This window comes from Muntiacus reevesi, chromosome 1 (genome assembly GCF_963930625.1).
Source record: "Muntiacus reevesi chromosome 1, mMunRee1.1, whole genome shotgun sequence".
Lineage (NCBI taxonomy): Eukaryota > Metazoa > Chordata > Mammalia > Artiodactyla > Cervidae > Muntiacus > Muntiacus reevesi.
The window spans coordinates 231,379,625-231,396,877 of record NC_089249.1 but is presented as its reverse complement, the minus strand read 5'-3'; the positions used below and the strand labels follow the sequence as shown (position 1 = coordinate 231,396,877).

Sequence of the window (17,253 nt, the reverse complement as noted above, 5' to 3'; positions counted from 1 at the left end):
GCCTTCATTGATGAAGGAAAGTTCTAAAATATCTCAGAGCTTGCCCCATGCTCTTAGCCAATAGTAGGTATTCATTTATCCAGATACAAATTTTTATACGTAGAAAGTATATATTTGTTTTTTTTTTAGAAGTTTGAAAGGCTCTAAAACATTAATATATTTATCTTTGGGAATGGTGAATGGATGACTTTACAATACGTGAATGCTTTTTTGTATTTTCCAAATTTTCTACAGTGGGTATCTGTCGCCTACATAACTGGGGGAAAGCATGACATGGGGTCGCAAAGAGCCAGACATGACTGAATGACTAACACTTTCACTTCATTCTTTTTCACGCTAAATATAAAAAATTAATTAGAACAACAGGCATGAATCAGCTGTTAATCCTCAGGCCCGTGGCATTGCACGAAGTGCACAGTAAGTGCTGACAAATCCTGGTTGAAGCACAGATACAGCATCTCCAATTTGGGCTCTGACTCAGCCTGTGACTCAGCATTTCTGTGTGTGTCAACTGCTCTGGTGTAATAGACATATCAGGTGGGGGACGTGGCCGTCCTCAGCTTCATCATAGCACCCAGGCCTGACACCCACGGAGGGCGGTCATAGGGTAAGTCCTCCTGGCAGGAGAGTGGATAACCCACCTGGGTCCAACACTGCCAACCTCCTCCTACCCCGATAATGTGCATCAGACAGCAATGTCTGGGTAAGTTCCTCCAGAGGCAGCAGAGTCACCTAATCAAATATTACATCTATGTCCTATCTTGTTCCAAAGTGGTCTAAAGTTTCTCAGCCAGCTGTCACTGCACTAGACTACAGATGAACAAGCAGCAGAACACCTCCTGTTACACTCTTGCTGTTGTTCAGTCACTCAGTCGTGTCCGACTCTTTGCAACCCCATGGACTGCAACATGCCGGGCTTTCCTGTCCTTCACCATCTCCCGGAATTTGCTCAAACTCATGTCCATTAAGCCAATGATGCCATACAGCCATCTCGTCCTCTGTGGCCCTCTTTTCCTCTTGCTTTCAATCTTTCCCAGCATCAAGGTATTTTCCAATGAGTAGGCTCTTTGTATCAGGTGGCCAAAGTATTGGAGCTTCAGCTTTAGCATCAGTCTTTCTAATGAATATTCAGGGTTGATTTCCTTTAGGATTGACTGGATTTCCTTATGGTTCAAGGGACTCTCAAGAATCTTCTCCAGCACTACAGTTCAAAAGCACCAATTCTTAGGCACTCAGCCTTCGCTTTATGGTCTAACTCTCACATCTGCATATGACTACTGGAAAAACTGACTTGACGGACCTTTGTTGGCAAGGTAATGTCTTTGCTTTTTAATATGCTGTCTAGGTTTGTTATAGCTTTTCTTCCAAGGAGCAAGAGTCTTTTAATTTCATGGCTGCAGTCACCATCTGCAGTGATTTTGGAGCCCAAGACAATAACATCAGTCACTGTTTCCATTTTTTCCCCATCTATTTGCCATGAAGTGATGGGACCGAATGCCATGATCTCAGTTTTCAGAATGTTGAGCTTTAAGTCAACTTTTTCACTCTCCTCTTTCACTTTCATCAAGAGGCTTTTTAGTTCTTCACTTTCTTCCGTAGTGTCATCTGCGTATCTGAGGTTATTGATATTTTTCCCAGCAATCTTAATTCCAGCTTGTGCTTCATTCAGTCCGAATTGCACATGAAGTACTTCTTTATAAGTAAAACAAGCAGGGTGACAATATACAGCCTTGATGTACTTCTTTCCCAATTTGGAATAGTCCATTGTTCTATGTCCGGTTCTAACTGTTGCTTCTTGACCTGCATACAGATTTCTCAGGAGGCAGGTAAGGTGATCTGCTCTTCCCATCTCTTTAAGAATTTTCCACAGTTTGTTGTGGAACACTTTAGCAGTCAAACACTTTAGCACAGTCAATGAAGCAGATGTTTTTCTGGAATTCTCTTGCTTTTTCTACGATCCAATGGATGTTGGCAATTTGATCTCTGGTTCTTTTGCCTTTTCTAAATCCAGCTTGTACATCTGGAATTTTTTGGTTCACGTACTGTTGAAGCCTTGCTTGGAGGATTTTGAGCATTAGTTGGCTAGCACGTGAGATGAGTGCAACTATGAGGTAGTTTGAACATTCTTTGGCATTGCCTTTCTTTGAGATTGGAATGAAAACTGACCTCTTCCAGTCCTATGGCCACTGCTGAGTTTTTCAAATTTGCTTACATATTAAGTACAGCACTTTCACAGCATCATCTTTTAGGATTTGAAACAGCTCAGCTGGAATTCCATCACCTCCACTAGCTATGTTCGTAGTGATGCTTCCTAAGGCCCACTTGACTTCACACTCGAATATGTTTGGCTCTAGGTGAGTGATCACACCATCATGGTTATCTGGGTCATGAAAGTCTTTTTTGTATAGTTCTTCTATGTATTCTTGCCACCCCTTCTTAATATCTTTTGCTTCTGTTAGGTCCATACCATTTTTGTCCTTTATTGTACCCATCTTTGCATTAAACGTTCCCTTGGTATCTAATTTTCTTGAAGAGATCTCTAGTCTTTCCATATTCTATTGCTTTCCTCTATTTCTCTGCATTGATCATTTAGATAGGCTTTCTTATCTCTCTTTGCTATTCTTTGGAACTCTACATTCAGATGGGTATATCTTTCCTTTTCTCATTGCCTTTCACTTCTCTTCTTTCTCAGCTATTTGTAAGCCTCCTCAGACAACCATTTTGCCTTTTTGCATTTCCTTTTCTTGGGAATGGTTTTGATCACTGCCTCGTGTACAACATTATGAACTTCCATCCATAGATCTTCTGGCATTCTGTCTATCAGATCTAATCCCTTGAATCTATTTGTCACTTTCACTGTACAATCCTGTTACATAGCTCCTTACTAATCAGAGATAACTTAACTGAATACTTTAAATGAACTCAAGCATGAAAGTACATTCATCACCTACTTGGTGAGCACCTCTTATGTGCAAATGTTTTGTGTTGGGGAGGAGACACAAGGCTGACAAGATTCCATCTCTTTCCTTAGTAAGACTGACAGTCCATACAGACAAACATGCTCACCAATAGAGAATAAACAATAGAATTGGAAACCACCAGAAAGGGACTTGCCAACCACTGTTGAGTGAAGAGATAATATAGACATCACATGACTTGGAATTGGAGCTAAGTCAATACAGAGCACGTGTATTTTAAAACTCCTGTCTTATGTCCAAACATAATAAATGTATTCTAAAATTTTGACAAATAGAAAGTGCCAAGAACTGGAATTCCTCCCATTCTAACATACATTTTAGTAAAAAAAAAAAAAGAAAGAAAGAAAGAAAGAAAGAAAAGTAATTGTTGGTAGATATTTTCAATGTAATTGCATAGTTTAAAATGTTTTAACTATCTATCCAATTAATAAAGTGACAGTTGCATTGGATCCTTTCATGTGGATATACCACTCTCCACTTAACCAATCACCTTTCTATGGGTATTTACATTGTTTCCCATGTTATCATTATAGCCAATATTTCAAAGAACATCTTTTGAAAATATAGTTTCACACTGGCTCAACTATCTCAGAAGTGTCAATTCCTAGAAGGGAAATCACTGAGTCAAGGGTAATGCATACTTTAAATTTTGATGCATATGCAAGTTCAATTCAGTCACCCAGTCGTGTCCAACTCTTTGCGACCCCATGAACTGCAGCACGCCAGGGCTCCCTGTCTATTACCAACTCCCAGAGTTTGCTCAAACTCATGTCCATCGAGTCGGTGATGTCATCCAATCATCTCATCCTCTGTCATCCCCTTCTCCTCCTGCCTTCAATCTTTCCCAGCATCAGGGTCTTTTTTAATGAGTCAGTTCTTTACATCAGGTGGTTAAAGTATTAGAGTTTCAGCTTCAGCATATGCAAAAGTCCCCTCAAAAAGTTTCCACCAATTTATCTCACCAACAGTGTGTAAAGTACCTATTTCCCACACTCTCCCCAATACTAAGCCTTGTAAATCCTTTTAAGATTATTATAACCAACATAAGTTAAAACATTTTTTTATTTGCATCTTCTTGCTAGTGAGATTAAATATGTTTTCACAGGTTTATCACCCATTTTTAAAACAGCAGAGATAACATGCCATTTTGATAACATCCTAAGTCTATATCCATATGGCATATCCATGTCTCTGTATGCTCATACATAAAGATGTATGGAAGGAAGTTCATCAACTGTTAACAGATGCCTATATCTGAATGGGTATGCTTTGGGGTGATTTTTTTCTTTCTGTTTTTTTTTTTCTTTTTTATTTCTTTCTGTTTTTAAAGTGAAGCTATGATCTTTTACAAGGATCATTCTTTTGATAAGTAGCAAAAAATAAAGTTATTTTCATTAAAAAAAAAAAAGAGAGAAACCCTTTACGTTCCAGGACATGTTTTGTACTTAGGACATATTCTGTGTACTCATGTTCATGATGGAGAAGAAAATGGCAACCCACTCCAGTACTCTTGCCTGGAAAATCCCATGGACGGAGGAGCCTGGTAGGCTACAGTCCATGGGGTCGCGAAGAGTCAGACAGACATTGACTGAACAACTTCACTTTCACTTTTCACTTTCATGCATTGGAGAAAGAAATGGTAACCCACTCCAGCGTTCTTGCCTGGAGAATCCCAGGGATGGGGAAGCCTGAAGGGCTGCTGTCTATGGGGTCGCACAGAGTCAGCCACGACAAGCGACTTAGCAGCAGCAGCAGCATGTTCGTAATAGCACTAAAGTAAAATCCTGAGGTTGTTAGTGAAAATCACAAGGGGATAAAGTAAAACTGGCAGGTTTTCATTTACTCTTCAGGATCACACTTAAGAACGTCCCACAGCATCACAATCTGATTTCACTTATTTTGGATGTTTTTCACAGTCAAACCTAGCTGCCAGGTCTCCACAGAGACAAAAGATTCAGCCTTGTCCTTGGGGTACTTAAAGTCTTTTAGGACTTCCTCCATTGGAGAGTGTAGGGTCCTGAGCACAACAGATGCAGGAAGAGCTTACATAACAGCAGATGTACACTGAAGGCTCACTGAAGTCCTCATTTCTATCCTCAGACACAGGTCCCATTATTTTCCCAGTATTTGTTTCACTGAACAAAAAAGTGAGGCACAGAGAGCCTCACTGACTTGCCCAAGGTCACACAACTAGTAAACAGAGGAACCCCATCTAAAGCCACTCACTAATTATTCTACTCTCTCTGGTTTTATTGGTTTTTTTAGCAGACACCCAATGAGGAATGTTTGTTCCTGGAAAGGGTAGAGGAAAACCATTACAACACCTACACATCCAAGAAGTATGCAGAGAAGAATTGGTTCGTTGGCCTCAAGAAGAACGGAAGCTCCAAACTCGGTCCTCGGACTCACTTCGGCCAGAAAGCCATCTTGTTTCTCCCCCTGCCAGTCTCCTCTGATTAAAGAAATCTGTTCTGGGTGCTGACCACTCCAGAGGAATCTGAAGGGGTCCTCACCTGGCTGACCCCAGATTGTACCCTTTACCATTGGCCGTGCTAAGCCCTGGCCCCCACAGCCTAAACCTGTAATGTGCTTCTAAATGCCCAGTTCACTATTTTTTAGAGCCCTTTGCCCCGGCACAGTTTGGAACTGAGGAACCAAATGGCTTTTAGGGGCCAGCTGGCTGGCCAGTCTGGGTCTAGTTTGGAAGTCCAGTTGCCTCTGGGCATCTGCTGCTGGCTGAGCCTCTCAATGAATGGGTGGGGCCAAATGAAGTATGAGCAGGGGCTGCCAAGTGGGTTGGGAGTAACTGCATGCAATTCCCTCTACAGAGTAAACCCTGCCTGTGAGTCCCCCGAACATCTGGCATGACGCCCCTTCACCCTTTCAATCCATCACGAATGTCAGCAGAAAAGTCGATGGCTAGGTTGGAGGAAGGCAGCTTTCCATGAGTGGAAATATGGATGAAGAAATCCCCTCTCAAGAACAGAAGGGACTCCAATGGCAAGGGGAGGCTGACTGGATCCGAGTGGGATTTCAGCGCACAATCCCACTGGGAGGATTGTGGGAGGCTCAGGCACAGGAGGGCAGAATGAAGGCACAGCCTTAGGAGCTGTTACAATGCCTTGACTTCCCCCTGGTCATTCAGCAGCAGGAAGCCCTTGGATGATGTCAGGTGGAGAGCAGAAGTGGGTTCTTGATAAAAATCAGGTTGTCGGGTGTTGGGAAATTCATTTGGGTCTGGGGAGTGGGTGTGGGAGTGATAAGATAGAGGAAGCATGGGCTGAGAGGATGTTATTCTGCAAAGAGGACACTCTAGAAATGAGAAGGAAAAAGAAAGGGACACCATGACCTGTGTGTGGGCACCAGGAAGTGCAGGTTTGGAGGTCCTGGGGCACTGCTTACAAACCACAGGGCATCTTGTTTTGACTGCAGATTATGGTTCAGTGGGTCTATGGTGGAGTTTTCCCATTTCTTTCAAGCTCCTGGGTGCTGCAGATGCTGCTGCCTATCCACTCCACCTCCACACATTAAATAGCAAGGTCCCTAAAAGTGTTATTCAAATATAAGGGGGCTCAAACCCAGACCCCACCCACCACACCCTTAAAAATGCATGCTCCATGGATCTTTCTGCACTCAGGCAGTTATACTCGAGTTAAGGATTGTGGGTCTAAAGCACTTTGGCCAAGTGCCTATAAAATGCCCATTTAGAAGATATACAAAAGCATACTTCAAAAATGTTAAACCCTCACAAACAGCTTTTCCCAAAAGGCCGTTTGTGTGACGATTACTTATATAAATATGCTTCCTGCTTCAAGAAAACTTGACCCAAGTGGCTAGCAAATTAGAAACACCATTCATCTCTGACATGACACTGTTGCCATGTAAAGGCCTTTAATAAGCCATTTAAATTTACTGTGAGATTGTACCTTTTAGTCATATTTAAAAATATATAGCTCAAAGGCAGTTAAACCGATTAGTATTCAGCCATTGGAATTATAATAATAGCATATGCTATATAAGCTCCTTAATTATCTACTGCTTAGACTACTACAATTACCTTAGAAAATGAGATTTCTCTGTTTTTCACTGTGGTGTTATAAATTTTCTTTTGAAAATGGGGACTCTTGAGCAATGATATAATTGTGTATAAAAACTGATGTCTTATAATGATTTTTAGTAATTATTCATTGAAAGGTAATTCCTTAGTAATTGAACTATTCTGAATAAGAAAAACGGCAATATGTGAAAGTTCAGCATGAAACAATTGAGGAACTAAGTTAACACTATACTACTAATATAATTCTGCATTTGTACAGCAGAATATTTCATAACTTTTTCTGTTTTTGTAATTTGGATAAGACAATTTTATTTTATTTTAGTAAGTCTCTGCAGGCAAGTTGGGGATAGTGCAGTGTGGCTTGACATCTCTTGACTACGAAGATTTGGCCAGAAAAAGGTACCCAGAGAGGAAATCTAAGATATTTATAATGGTCCATAATTTTTAGTTTATGAATCAAATTCAAGCATAACATGGGCCATGAAAAATTAAAACTGTGGCTAAAAGGTGAGACAGAAGTCTGTGGTTGCAAAGACCCAAAGCATTGAGAAGAAACATTACTGTGAACTTGACAAGCTCAGCCCAGTCGTTATTCGTGTATTCACTCAGTAAGTAAGTGCCAAAGGTGTGCCAGGCATTTTACTGGGTCCTGACACCCCTGGAAACATTGTCTGACTGGTTTGCTGCTGTATTCTCTCCCAGGGCATTATATAATGTTTATAATGAAAAATGCTGAGGATTCATTTCTTTCAGTCAAGTAAAGACCAGAGAATCTGTAGATTACTGCTGAATAAACAACTCCCAGAAACCAAGATTTTTGGAAGAATTAGCAACCCCTATCTTGAGATAAACCTCTATCAAAGAGTCAGGATATGGCCAGGTAAACCTAACACTGCAACTGCAGAACCATGTCAGTTCAGGCAGATGGCCTTCAAATCAATAAAAAAGGCCTTCTGAACTTATATGGAGGAAGTGGGTGGCAGTTTCCTGCACTGTTTTGAACATGTTCTCGTTCCTCAAATATGGAGCATTCCTGTTGCTCTCTCCCGCGAGAAAGCTGCGGAGCCATCTGCTTGTCAGATGCCTGTCGTGTGGATTCATTTTCAAGCCAACTGTTATGAGTTGCCTGACATTCTGTACAAAGCATCAGGAGCGTATACGCTTCTGATTGTTTTCAATGTGATGGTGGAGGTGGTGGAAATCTGTTTCCTTGGAAGGGGTGATAATTAAAGCCTCCTATGGCTAACCATAGAAAAAACTGACTAGAGCATCCCACGTTACTGAAGATAAGGGTCCGTGCTTTGTGCTGGAGGAGATGGAGCCCAGGTCCTCAGCCCTGTAAAGCATAGTGCTTAAACCAATCAAGTTCCTGGGCTGCAAAGCAGACCTCAAAAGGAGAAGATGCCTATCATTCACATCACTGTCTCTCTTTTTTTTGCACCTTTAAAATATTAGTAAATGTTACACTTACAGGCGAAAACTTTTCTCTCGGTTTGTGACCGTCACCGCGTCTCATCTTCAGGTGCAAGGACTTAGTTGGCATTCCTGACCTCTGGCTGCTTTGTTTCCTACACTTAGCTTGTTACCAGATACCAGACTTTGAAGGTTGATAGGAAATACATTTTTTTCATTTTGTTTGGAAACCTAAGTCAATAACAGTGCTTTTCCAGGGATCCATTAGGGAAATATATGCAGGAAATTTGCCCCCCCGAAGGGCCAAGGACCATGACTAACTTGCTGTTGTTGTTGAGTTGCTAAGTTGTGTCTGACTCTTTGTGATCCCATAAACTGAAGCACCTCAGGCTTTCCTGACCTTCACTATCTCCCAGAGTTTGCTCAAACTCGTCCATCCATGATACCATCCAACCATCTCCAACCATCTCATCCCTCTGTCACCCCCTCTCATCCCTCTGCCGACCCCTTTTTCTCTTGCCCTCCATCTTTCTCAGCATCAGAGTATTTTCCAATGAGTAGGCTCTTTGTATCAGGTGTCCAAAGTATTGGAGCTTCAGCTTTAGCATCAGTTTTTTTAATGAATATTGAGGATTGATTTCCTTAGGATTGACTGGTTCAATCTCCTTACAGTTCAAGGGACTCTCAAGAATCTTCTCCAGCACTACAGTTCAAAAGCACCAATTCTTAGGCAGTCAGCCTTCTTTATGGTCCAACTCACACATCTGCACATGACTACTGGAAAAACCATACCTTTGATTATATGGATCTCTGTCGGCAAAGTGATGTGTCTGCTTTTTAACATGCAATCTAGGTTTGTCATAGCTTTTCTTCCAAGGAGCAAGCATTTTTTAATTTTATGGCTGCAGTCATGAAAGTGACTTTCATGAAACTTTTATGAAACTGTTCAAGAAAATAAAATTAGTCACTGTTTCCACTTTTTCTCATCTATTTGCCATGAAGTTAGTTTTCTGATGCCATGATCTTAGTTTTTTTGAATGTTGAGTTTTAAACTAGCTTTTTCACTCACCTCTTTCACCCTCAACAAGAGGTTCTTTAGTTCCTCTTCACTTTCTGCCATGAGAGTGGTATCATCTGCATATTTGAGATTGTTGATATTTTTCCTGGCAATCTTGATTCCAGTTTGTGATTCATCCAGTCTGGCATGTGTATTCGCATGAGGTACTATGCATGTAAGTAAAATAAGCAGGGTTACAAAATACAGCCTTGATGTACTCCTTTCCCAATTTGGAGCAAGTTCATTGTTCTATGTCCAGTTCTAACTGTTGCTTCTTGACCTGCATATAAGTTCCGCAGGAGGCAGCTAAGATGGTCTGGTATTCCCAACTTTTTAAGAATTTTCCTCAGTTCATTGTGATCCACACAGTCAGAGGCTTTAGCATAGTCAATGAAGCAGAAGTAGATGTTTTTCTGGAATTCCCTTGCTTTTTCTATGATCCAGTGGATATTGGAAATTTTATCTCTGGTTTCCGTCCTTTCTAAAACTACTTTGATATATCTGGAAGTTTTCAGTTCATGTACTATTGAAGCCTAGCTTGAAGGATTTTAAGCATTACCTTGCTAGCATGTGAAATGAGCACATTACATGATGGTTTGAACATTCTTTGGCATTGCTCTTCTTTGGGATTGGAATGAAAATTGACCTTTTCCAATCCTGTGGCCACTGCTGAGTTTTCCATATTTGCAGACATATGGAGTGCAACGCTTTCACAGCATCATCTTTTAGGATTTGAAGTAGCTCAGCTGGAATTCCATCATCTCCACTAGTTTTGCTTGTAGTAATGCTTCCTAAGGCCCACTTCACTTCACACTTCAAAATGTCTGGCTCTAGGTGGGTGACCACACCATCATGGTTATCCGGGTCATTAAGACCTTTTTGTATAGTTCTTCTGTGTATTCTTGCCACCTCTTCTTACTATGTTCTGCTTCTGTTAGGTCCTTGCTGTTTCTCTCCTTTACTGTGCCCATTCTAGTATAAAATGGTCCCTTGGTATCTCCAATTTTCTTGAAGAGATTTCTAGCCTTTCCCATTCTATTGTTTTCCTCTATTTCTTTGCATTGTTCACTTAAGAAGGCTTTCTTATCACTCCTTGCTATTCTTGGAACTCTGCATTAGGCTGGGTATATCTTTCCCTTTCTCCTTTGCCTTTCACTTCAGTTATTTTTAAGGTCTCCTCAGACAACCAATTTGTCATCCTGCATTTCTTTCTTTGGGATGGTTTTGGTTGCCATCTCCTGTACAATGTTACAAACCTCCAGCCACAGTTCTTCAGGCACTCTGTCTATCAGAGCTAATCCTTTGAATCTATTTACCACCTCTACTATATAATCATAAGGGATTTGATTCAGGTCATACCTGAATGGCCTAGTAGTTTTCCCTACTTTCTTCAATTTAAGCCTGAATTTTGCAATAAGAAGTTCATGATATGAGCCACAGTCCACTCCAGGTCTTCTTTTTGCTGCCTGTATAGAGTTTCTCCGTTTCCAGCTGCAAAGAATATAATTAATCTGATTTCTGTACTGACCATTTGGTGATGTCCATGTGTAGAGTCATCTCTTGGGTTGTTGGAAGAGGGTGTTTGCTATGACCAGTGTGTTCTCCTGACAATACTGTTAGCCTTTGCCCTCCTTCATTTTGTACTCCAAGGCCAAACTTGCCTGTTACTCCAGGTATCTCTTGATTTCCTACTTTTGATTTCCAATACCCTATGATGAAAGGATCTCTTTTTTTGATGTTAGTTCTAGAAGGTCTTATAGGTCTTCACAGAACTGGTGAACTTCAGCTTCCTTGACATTGGAACCTGGTTAGGGCATAGACTTGAATTACTGTGATGTCAAATGACTTGCCTTGGGAATGAACTGAGATTATTCTGTCATTTTTGAGACTGTACCCAAGTATTGCATTACGGACTCTTTTGTTGACTATGAGGGCTACTCCATTCATTCTAAAGGATTCTTGCCCACAGTAGGAGATATAATGGTCATCTGAATTAAATTCACCCATTCTCATCCATTTTAGTTCATTGATTCCTAAAATGTCAATGTTCACTCTTGTCATCTCCTGTTCCACCACTTCCTTACCTTGATTCATATACCTAACATACCAGGTTCCTATGCAATATTATTCTTTATAGCACTGAACTTTACTTTTACCACCAGATACATCCACAACCAAACATCATTTCCTCTTTGGCCCAGACTTTTCATTCTTTTTGTCCTTATTTCACTCCTTCCCAGTAGCATATTGGACACCTACCAACCTGGGGGGCTCATCTTCTGATGTCATATCGTTTTGCCTTTTCATACTTTTAATGGGGTTCTCAAGGCAAGAATACTGGAGTGGTTTGCCATTTCCTACTTCAGTGGACCACTTTTTGTCAGAACTCTTCACCATGACCTGTCTGGGGTGGCCCTGCATAACTAACTTAGCTGACACTAACTCTTCATTGTAGCATGCAAAATTATGCTACTATTGGAAAGCTAACCAGCTTGCACTTGGCAAAGATACAGTAACTCGAAAAAAATTTTAAGGATATACTTACAATTTTCAGTCAATGGAAAGAAGAGCATCTCTTGCATCTTCCAGAACCTTGATGTGGAGTTAGAGGTCTGCCCATCAGATTTTCTGAAATTAACACATTATAAAACATCTCCTTAAATAAACTCCTAAGTCCGTATAGTTGAAACTATGATTTTTCAGTAGTCATGTAGGGACATGAGAGCTGGCCCATAAAGAAGGCTTAGTGTCAAAGAATTGATGCTTTTGAACTGTGGTGTTGGAGAAGACTCTTAAGAGTCCCTTGGACTGCAAGGAGATCAAACCAGTCAATCCTAAAGGAAAGTAACCCTGAATTTTCATTAAAAAGACTGATGCTAAATCTGAAGCTCCAATACTTTGGCCACCTGACGCAAACAGTTGACTCATTAGAAAAGACCCTGATGCTGGGAAAGATTGAGGGCAGGAGGAGAAGGGGGTGACAGAGGGCGAGATGGGTTGTATGATATCATCAACTCAATGGACACGAATTTGAGCAAACTCCAGGAGATGATGAAGGACAGGGAAGCCAGGCTTGCTGCAGTCCATGGGGTCGTAAAGAATCAGACATGACTAAGTGACTGAACAACAAAATCTTATGACTTCTTATTTTTAGAAGGAAGGACACTGCTTCCTGGACATTGTGACAGAATCAGATCACACACACACACCCTCACACATATGCAAACATATGCATATACTCGCACATGCATGCATGCTCACATGTAACTATAAAAAAAGGTTGGGTGGTGTTTGCTCACTCTTTGAGTTATGTATCATGATCAATCCCTCCTTTTCCTTCTAAAGTTGCCTAAAGCAGTAGTTTTGTACTTTTTGGAGCTTAAGCAACCATAAGAACTACATTTTCTATCCCATTTTCTAACATAGTACATATATTGCTTTTAGCATTCACATAATTAAAACAAAAAAAAAAAGTAAAACATTACATATATGAAATGCACACTGAGATTTTCCTATTACACTCCCCTAAAAAATGCTGGTCAAACATCAATTAAATGGGGTCACAACATTCAGGGTCACAACCACAGATTAAGAAACACTGGCTTAATGCAACCAATCTCCTTCCCAAAGATGACTGGACCCTACTAGCCTCGTGTATTTTGACTTTAGTGTCTTCAAAGACATGGTATGCTCTTCGCTCAATGACATAAATCAAAGCAAGATCCTCCATACCCACCTCCTAGAGTAATGGAAATAAAAACAAAAGTAAACATGTGGGACCTGATTAAACTTAAAAGCTGTTGCACAGCAAAGGAAACTAAAAGCAAGGTGAAAAGACAACCTTCAGAATGGGAGAAAATAATAGCGGATTAAACAACTGACAAAGGATTCGTTTCCAAAATATACAAGCAGCTCATACAACTCAATACCAGAAAAACAAACAACCCAATCAAAAAGTGGGGTAAAGACCTAAACAGACATTTCTCCAAAGAAGACATACAGATGACTAACAAACACATGAAAAGATGCTCAACATCACTCATTACTAGAGAAATGCAAATCAAAATGACAATGAGAGATCACTGCATACCAGTCAGAATAGCCATCACCAAAAAGTCTATAAACAATAAATGCTGGAGAGGGTGTGGAGAAAAGGGAACGCTCTTGCACTATTGGTGGGAATACAAATTGATACAGCCACTATGGAAGATGGTATGGAGATTCCTTAAAAAACTAGGAATAAAACCACCATATGACCCAGCAATCCCACTTCTAGGCATACATCCTGAAGAAACCAAAACTGAAAAAGACATGCATCCCATTGTTCAGGGTAGCACTATTTACAATAGCTAGAACATGGAAGCAACCCAGATGTCCATCAACATTCATCCAGATGAATGGATAAAGAAGCTGTGGTACACATACACAAGGGAACATTATGCAGCCATAAAAGGAACACATTTGAGTCAGTTCTAATGAGGTGGATGAACCTAGAGCCTACAGGATGAACCTACAGTGAAGTTAGTCAGAAAGATAATTATAATATACTAACGCATATATACAGAATCTAGAAAGATGGCACCAAAGAATTTACTTGCAGGGCAGCAATGGAGAAACAGACAAAGGGAAAAGACTTATGGACATGGGGAGAGAGGAGGAGAGGGTGAGCTGTATGGAGAGAGTAACATGGAAACTTACATTACCATATGTAAAACAGACAGCCAAAGGGAATTAGCTATATGACTCAGGAAATTCAAACAGGGGCTCTCTATCAACCGAGAGGGGTGGGATGGGGAGGGAGATGGAGGAAGACTCAAGAGGGAGGAGATATATGTATACTTATGGCTGATTCATGCTGATGTTTCATAGAAAACAACAAAATTCTGTAGAGCAATTGTCCTTCAATTAAAAATATATATATATATATATATATTTATAAAAAGACATGGTTTGCTCTTGAATAAACAATACAAAGGGACATCCTGTTACCCAGGAACCATCTGTTTTAAGGGCATAATGAAATTTTTTAGCTGGTTTGCTACTAATCATGCAAAACAAATGCAGTGATACAGATCCCATGGGCACCCAGTGCTGCCTCCAATGCTGGTCTCAGCAGATTTCAGCTCTCAGAGCTACAGAGACTCTGACCCTCTCCCCTCCTGTGTAGGCTGGTGGGCGATAGTCCACGGGGTCACAAAGATTTGGACAAGACTTAGTGACTAAACAACAACAACCTCCTCCTATGGAAATCTCATGACTTTGGGGTTTGAGGTCATCCCCTCCCTAACTCCCACTGTCTTCACTTCATGCCTCACTCTTGACCCCACAATTCCTATTTCATAACCATTTCTGAACAAGACATGAAAAGTGGACTAAGTGAGGAAAAGGCTAGAAACCCAGGACCTCTAAGCATCCTCCCCAGTGCCCATCACTTTCTAGAAATGATGCTGTTATCTATTTTATATAAAAAAAAGTATATACCATTCATGACTCAGTCATAAGATAAAACATCACTACTACTGGACTACATCTTATTCAGAGATTCAAAAATTCCCATCCTAGCTGAACCAACCAGAAAGTGTAACCCTATGCTCTAAATATTTGAGGGGTTTAGGATGGTTGATAATTGACCTCTTATGGATGCTTCTTATGGGTGAACTGGGCTGCAAAGAGAAAAATATAAATGAGGTCACCTTTCACATTTCTGGCAGGACAGTGATGTCCTGTCTGCCCCGTGGTGAAGAGAGGAGGGAAATCCCAAACCTTAATTGCTTTTGGGTTGTCAGGATATTAACAAGCATGGTAAAAGTGACACCTAAACAAAGATGTGCCCCTAACTGGACTTTTGCAAATTAAAAAAAAAAAATCTTTTCAGGAGCATTCGTGCAAAGTAAGAAGCCCAGCCAAGCAGTGGGATTTGTATGTTTTCCTTTTCACAATTACTAAGGATTCGTTTGACAAGTATTAAAGTTGAAATGATGGTTCATAAAAAGTGGCACACTCCCCCCCTTCCGACTTGGCTCCCTAAACCTCTTCTTCACCCCCAGAAAGACTCCCTTTGCCACTGTACATACAATTAATCTAAAATCGAGGCAGACAACTGAGTGCTTAAGGTGTTGGGATCTGCCATCGGGTACTCTGAACCCCAATGATTCATCTAATACCCTCTCAAGTTACAAATGATACTAAGTGACTATTGGAATCTTTCTGTAACATGGTACTCACTCTGTGGTTGACATATTGACCATGACATACTATATTGTTAGCTTTCCACTCTAGCTATAAAATTAAAGAGAGAAACCAGGTCACACACAGCCTGAAGCTAGAGAGTGGATTTGCTTTATAAAATGCATATAACTGAAAAAAAAAAATGCATATAACTGTAGGACCTTGTTTCGGTGTTTTGGGGTCTTCCAAGAAGTCTGAGAATATTTGTGATGTGGGGAGGAGTATTTCCCAAATTGCTTCCTTCCTTCTTAGCTTCCGACTGTCACACAGGCTAAATTTATACACTCAGCAGCTAAACACTGGTGTCTATTTTATTACATAAACAAGCAAAACCTCACTGCGTCCTTGACGTGCTTTTCTATCAGCCTTAATGAAGGGTTGGGCATTACCTCTTTGGAATGGTATTCAATTTCAGGATTTAGTTCACTGGGCTGCAGTGTTTGGGGATGTAGCTGTAGGCAGGCAATTTGTACAAATCACAGAAACACACTTCATTGTGATTTCCACATTTCATGTTTTCCTGCCTCAGGAAAAACATTTTTAGTCTAACCTAGAGATACATAAGAGCAAGACATTAGATTACTTTACTGAACTTTCTTCTCCACAATATGTAATAGTAATATTATCATATGCTCACACGTTTTGTGTAAATTGTAGACACAGGACTGTTCATAGCCTGGGAATATCAACTGTGTTCAGAATTTAGTAATTTCCTATAGAAATGAAACCTGTATGTGGGTCAAAGAATCAACAGTTAGAATCTTACATGAAACAACTGGCTAGTTCAAAATTGGGAAAGGAGTACAATTAAGCTGTATACTGTCACCCTATTTATGTAACTTATTTGCAGAGCATACCATGCGAAATGTGGGCTAGACGAATCACAAGCTGGAATCAAGATTGCAGGTAGAAATAGTAACAGCTTCAGATAAACAGATGATACCATTCTAATGGCAGAAAGTGAAGAGGAACTAAAGAGGTGAAAGAGGAAAGTGAAAAAGCTGGTTTAAAACTCAGCATTCAAAAAACTAAAATCATGACATCCGGTCCCATCACTTCACGGCAAACAGAAGGGGAAACAGTGGAAGCAGTGACAGATTTTATTTTCCTGGGCTCTAAAATCACTGCTGACAGTGACTGCAGACACGAAAATAAAAGACGCTTGATCCTTAGAAGGAAAGCTCTCACATACCTGTTGTGTTAGTCGCTCAGTCGTGCCCGACTCTTTGCAACCCCATGGACTGTATAGCCCACCAGGGTCGTCTATCCATGGGATTCTCCAGGCAAAATACTGAAATGGGTTGCCATGCCTTTCTCCAGGAGATCTTCCTGACCCAGGGATCAAACCCCAGCCTCTTGGGTCTCCTGCACTGGCAGGCAGGTTCTTTACCACTAGCGCCACCACCCATCTAGATAGCATATTAAAAAGCAAAGACATCACTTTGCCAACCAACATAGGTCCACATAGTCAAAGTTATGCTTTTTTCCAGTAGTCATGTATGGATGTGAGAGTTAAACCA

The 17,253-nt window shown here is 40.6% G+C and overlaps 2 protein-coding genes across 7 annotated transcripts in view; one reads left to right on the top strand and one right to left on the bottom strand.

Annotated features, from left to right (window-relative positions):
- FGF1 (fibroblast growth factor 1) overlaps positions 1–12,149 on the top strand; it is a 112,046-nt gene extending 99,897 nt beyond the window's left edge. Inside the window, exons 5-6 of one of the 4 annotated variants that reach the window (XR_010660914.1) lie at positions 5,244–9,656; positions 12,040–12,149. Coding sequence is in view for 3 of the 4 variants with exons in the window: in XM_065918819.1 (XP_065774891.1) it covers positions 5,244–5,438 (195 nt within the window). In the remaining variant the exon portion in view is untranslated. Of the gene's footprint in view, positions 1–5,243; positions 11,328–12,039 lie in introns of those variants that run through there. The other 3 variants (XM_065918819.1, XM_065918821.1, XM_065918820.1) reach the window with 3 other exon arrangements.
- The window catches only part of ARHGAP26 (Rho GTPase activating protein 26), a 663,940-nt gene that overhangs the window by 641,277 nt on the left and 5,410 nt on the right, over positions 1–17,253 (bottom strand). For all 3 annotated transcript variants that reach the window (XM_065918816.1, XM_065918817.1, XM_065918815.1), the window contains one exon: positions 12,051–12,133. The gene's annotated coding sequence lies outside the window, so the exon portion shown is untranslated. The remainder of the gene's footprint in view (positions 1–12,050; positions 12,134–17,253) is intronic.